This window comes from Caenorhabditis briggsae, assembly GCF_000004555.2.
Source record: "Caenorhabditis briggsae complete genome, chrV, whole genome shotgun sequence".
NCBI classification, from domain to species: Eukaryota; Metazoa; Nematoda; class Chromadorea; order Rhabditida; family Rhabditidae; genus Caenorhabditis; species Caenorhabditis briggsae.
In genome coordinates, this window is record NC_013488.2 from 10870823 (window position 1) to 10876147 (window position 5325).

At 42.2% G+C, this 5325-nt stretch overlaps 2 protein-coding genes across 2 annotated transcripts in view; both read left to right on the forward strand.

Moving 5' to 3' along the window:
• Window positions 1–779: 779 nt before the first annotated feature.
• Cbr-hpo-22 lies at window positions 780–3749 on the forward strand (the record flags this gene model as incomplete). Its single annotated transcript, XM_045237650.1, has 10 exons — window positions 780–861; window positions 1133–1446; window positions 1497–1564; window positions 1615–1728; window positions 1804–1943; window positions 1992–2372; window positions 2417–3167; window positions 3214–3269; window positions 3313–3588; window positions 3640–3749. 10 exons carry the CDS (start codon window positions 780–782, stop codon window positions 3747–3749), a joined length of 2292 nt encoding a protein of 763 aa, XP_045094021.1.
• A 388-nt stretch (window positions 3750–4137) lies between these two features.
• The window catches only part of Cbr-aos-1, a gene marked incomplete at both ends in the record, with an annotated part of 1629 nt that continues 441 nt past the window's right edge, over window positions 4138–5325 (forward strand). Inside the window, 4 exons of the mRNA XM_002636987.1 lie at window positions 4138–4232; window positions 4284–4461; window positions 4511–4779; window positions 4831–5190. Of these exons, the coding sequence (XP_002637033.1) occupies window positions 4138–4232; window positions 4284–4461; window positions 4511–4779; window positions 4831–5190 (902 nt within the window). The remainder of the gene's footprint in view (window positions 4233–4283; window positions 4462–4510; window positions 4780–4830; window positions 5191–5325) is intronic.

Genomic DNA, 5325 nt, shown 5'->3' on the forward strand with positions numbered 1-5325 from the left:
AAAAAACCGTGCGGCAAAACCGTGCCAGGGTTGCAATTTAGGCTCTGCCCGCGACTCCGCCCACTTTTCTCCGGAGTTTTTTTCCCCGTAATTTTTTCTCCCCGGAATTTGCGGAGTCTCGGCGAAAAGAGACCCCGCAAATTCAGGGGAAAGAAAAAACCGGGGAAAAAAATCGGAGAAAAAAACCGGGGAAAATGGGCGGAGTCGAGAAAAAACCGTGCGGCAAAACCGTGCCAGGGTTGCAATNTAGGTTCCGCCCCCGACTCCGCCCACTTTCCCCGATTTTTTCCCCGGTTTTCTCTTTCCCCGGGAATTTGCGGGGTCTCCGGCGAAACACGCAAGCACATGCAAGCGCGCCCTTTCGTACCGGCGATGCGTTTTGAGCCGCGACGCCTTCAGCGAAACTTCATAAACTTCCAAGCTTGACAGGTTGTGGCCTTCGAATTTGCCTTTTGAAAAGCTCTCATTTATACATTCATCACAAGAATCTTCAGAATAGCGCTTTCCTCAGTTTTTATTGAGTACTACTAGTTTTAAAATTGGGTAACATATTTGCAAGCACCATTTCCAGATTATTGACTGCAACAGTTTACTTGACACAAAATAAGATGAGCAGACGGGCTTGAAATGCGGAATGTCGCGATTAACCTCAAAAATAAGGTTTGTATCATTGTTGTGCTGGTTATTTGTGTTCAATTTCGCAATAATTAATGAAGAGCTACAAAGTGATTGTATTTCCTCGAATCAATCTTCCTTTTTCAGCCTGGTTTTACTCGATAATGCATCAGAACAGTCTAGGACCGGCGACGTCTGGAATAGGTGGTAATCTCAATACTGCGTATCCACCTTCACAAAACGATTGTAAGTGATTTCAAAATTATGAATGTGTTGCATCCAGCTGGGGCTTCTTCGGCTTGTTTTAAAAGAAGAAACAAATCCACATTTTTGGTTTTTTTTAACTGCTCATGGAAAAGAATTTTCGAATATAGATTCGAATCGATTTGTTTCTATGATGTTATTTATTCCGCGATAAAAATACCGACCAGAATTTGAAAAGATGTTTTTCAGATTTTGGAAACAGATTAGTTACCCCCTCTCAATCGTTTTGTTTCGAAATAGCTTGACTTTCCAGGTATTCTTCTGCAACACGCTCAACCGGGACGAGAAGAGAGAGAAATCAAAAAAATATTCGCTATCGAAGACGGAGTATATCAAACAGTCAAGCACGCAGAAATATCCCGTCCCAAACCTCTTTCACACTACCAAGTTCCACCAGGACTTGTGGCGGCGGCTAATCAGATGGCAGGCGCAAGTTCGACCGTTCGTGTCAGTTTCCTTGATTTTTCATCTCGAGATGTTATCCAACCTGACGTAGCCGTGGAATGCTCCTCCTCTTATGACCCGAATAAACAAGATGAAAACGGGTCTCCTATGATGCGTAGCCAAGTAAGCTTGTCCTTTCTATTGCTGAAAGGACTTATTTTTCGTCCTTGCAGAATGAGGAAAACGAGAAGTCTATTATTTGCTTCAATGTCGGCAAGGAACTCTATATGTATGCGTACAGGTTTGTAATCATCGAGCGACGTCGTTTCTCACTGTCAACAACAGCTTCAGGGGTACGCGGACCAAGACGGATCTGACTCGACCAATCGACAAAAGAGTTTACAAAGGGACTGCCCCATCTTGCCACATTTTTAATCAAGAAAAATCATCAGCATCAACAAGCCAGTGAGTACTTTTACTACGAGCTGTGGTATTCTTTGTTATTTTAAACAACCACGTTCCTTATCACATCTTTTTCAGGTTACTCATAGGATTTACACTTGGCCAACTACAGATCATCGATCCCCTAGACAAAATATCTGCTACACCTTCCAGTAAACTATATAACGAAGATCGGTACATTGAGAAAACGGCAGTAACATGTCTTCGCTTCCTTCCTGGTTAGTGAAAGAAAGAAGGAAGTGTTCCACGAGAAAAAATACTTGCAGGCGAACCGAATATTTTCCTGTCGTCTCATGTATCAGGAAACCTGTACGTTTACGATGAGAGAATTTCCGCTATCTCAAGCTCAGGGAATGGTAGTTCGCAGTCACCACCGTGGCATGTTCAGACGCAGGTATTGTCGATAGACCTGATCGGATATAGAATGTTTTTTCCTGTTCAGGGATATGGTTACACTACTTACTCCTGGAAAACGAAACATCCACGAAACCCCACCACAAGGTGGCAGATTGGTAGTGGAACGATTCACCAGTTCAATTTTTCTGGACCCGACACGAAAATGTTGGCAACTGTTTCTCACGATGGATTTCTTCGAATTTTCAATTATGAGACACAAGAATTGATGTCCTGTATGAAATCTTATTTTGGTGAGTTTCTTTTTTCAACCTGAAAACTTTAAGAATTTTTCCAGGTGGCCTACTAACTCTTGCATGGAGTCCAGATGCAAAATTGATTGCAACTGGAGGCGAGGACGATCTTTTGACCGTATATGATGTTGCTGAGAAGAAAGTTGTCTGTCGTGGTCAGGCACATAAAAGCTGGATCAGTCAAGTTCAATTTGATCCTTACGTTGTGCGCAGATCGAAGAAAGACCCAGAAAGCAATGGTAGATCCTCTATGACAGCTTTAGATGATGTCTCCAGAGAAATGGATACTCGTTGTATGCCATCAACGAGTACTGATCCAAACTTTGGGTACACAAAACCAACATCGACGATGTCGCGAAACTCACTGGCTTCTGCCAGCGTGACACAACGAGCTGATGAAATCGTCTATCGAATCGGAAGTGTGGGACACGATACATTCCTATGTTTGTGGGACATCACAAACGAAATTCTCAACAAAGGTAATCATCGTCGTCATCGAAATTCGACAATTATTGCAACAAATGCCGCCTTAGATATCGATCACTTGTCCGGAAAGCTCGAGGATCTACCTGAGCTGTCACCTGGTGTCGGAGAACCAAGCACAAACTCTGAGCAACCACTACTCGACGCGAATCGACCAGCCCCACCACAAGAAAAGCCCCCAAAGAAGAAGCGTTTCAACAGAAAAGCTTTTGGACTTTCGAAGTTCACCTCTTCTGGAAACGCAAGTACAAGTACCAGTGCTGTAGGAAGTAGAGCTAATCCAACAAATGCCAACGCATCCAGTGTTGACATGTAAATTTTGTTCAATCCGATGAGAAAAAAGTAATTCTCGTTTCAGAGTCGCACGTTTGGGCTCTCCTTCTTGTCCTGGAATTAGAGACGTACCCATCATAGGTATGCCACTTTCAAGTTGCCAATTAATACGCTCAATTTACAGAACCACTTACATGCAAGAAAGTTTCTCATGATCGTTTGACAGTGCTTGAGTTCAGAAAGGACTGTGTTGTTACTGCGTGCCAAGAAGGCTTCATTTGCACTTGGAGCCGGCCATCTGACCGAGACGACGTGAAACAAGATAATCTCAGTTCAACAGCGGCTGCGACGCCAGAATCAGAACAGAAACCTTCTGTTTCGGCCACCGCATCGTTTGGTTATGGATCAGAAATATCGAACGGTGTTACTGGATCTCGTTCGTCTAGTAACTTCAGTACCCGTAAGTTCGACACATCCCTGATTCTTTACTAACCCATCTGAAGCATTCTAGATGAGCTACAACAACTCCGCTCGCCGAATGCCACATCTCCTTCATATCGAGTGGGCGCCAGTACTTCTGCTTATCACCGTCCCATGTATGCATGGCAAAACGCCAACTAACTATCCTTCAACGGGTATTTTGTCTTTTCACAATTAGGTTTATGTTTGTCTATTTTTTATTTATTTTCAGCCAACTCTAATTATCCTCTAGGATGTATTCATGTATTATAATTACATTTTTTTTTCTCATCCCTCCCACTGACTTTTGGCTCTGCTCACTTGCTCACCGTTTTCTGATTTTTTTATTAGGTTGAAATGTTTTCATGATTTCCTGTGCTAGAAAGATTCCTGTGCCTAGTGTTTTCACCACTCCGTTCCAAATTTGTTTCTGGTCAATAAAGTTATTACTTACTTTGGAATTGTTTAGTTTTAACTTTTTTGGCGATTCAAGTCCAACATTCTCTATCTGTGTTTCATTAATTGACGGTGCCGTATGCCCAATTTCAGAATGACCGAAGAGATAGACAATGTGCAAGTTAGCAAGCAAGAGCTCGAAATCTACGATCGTCAAGTTCGTCTTTGGGGAATGGAGGCGCAAACTAAGTTTGTTCCATCATCTACTCATTCCGGTAAACATTAATTATTCTTTTCCAGACTCCGAAATGCTAAAGTATTGATTATCGGAGGCACACAACTCGGTGCAGAAGTAGCTAAAACGTTGTCGTTGGCAGGAGTGGACGAGATGCATTTAGTTGATCATAATCTTGTGAAGAAAGCGGAGATTGGCTCGAACTTTTTGTATGACGCCTCAGTCGACAATACGACACTGACAGTGAGAATTTCGCTGAAGGGATATTTCTAACCTATAAATGATGTTTCAGAGATGGGCGGCAGCTCACGCATTTCTTTCGAACTTGAACAAAAATGTGAAGCTTTCAATTGTCGAGGAAGACATTCTATCGAAGTCAGATGAAGAAATTGAAGAATTTATTCGCGGATTCACTATCGTGATTGTACTCGATGAGAACTATGAGAGAACTGCTAAACTAAATGCTATCTGTCACAAAAATCATATCCGTTTCATCTCTGGAGCGATTTTCGGATGGGTTGGATACACATTTTTCGATTTCGATGGCCACCCTTTCTTGACGTAAGCTCATAATTATTTAGCTCTTCTCTAATTAAATATTACGGTTTTCAGTAAAGTGACTCCTGCTGGTCCCATCGATCGAGTAGATTTGGAGAACGACGCACCCAAAGTGACAAATACTGTTGTCACTGTGGAAGATGATCGATTTGAGCCAAAAGCATTCGCGTATCCTACATTCACCGAGGCTTTCAACTCTGATTTCTCTTCGAAAAAAGTTATTCGAAAGTGCAAAAGAATCATTCCTTCATCTTATTTCCTTGTCAAAACTATGCTGAGAGCATCGAAAGAGAATAAGTTGACAGGAGATAGTGATAAGGATATCGAGGAATTGGTGCCAATTTGGAAAGAGGAAGTTTTGAACGGAAATCACACTCTTGAAATGCAGCCAGTTCATCCAGAAAAGTTCAATCAGTGAGTTTAAAAAAATAGCTATAATGGGGTTATTCGGGGAGTCGGCAAAAAAGGAAAAAACTCCGCCAAAACTCGGAGAGTGTTCCAATCTGGCTGAAACTTTGGGGAAAACTGGAGAAAACTATAGGAAACATT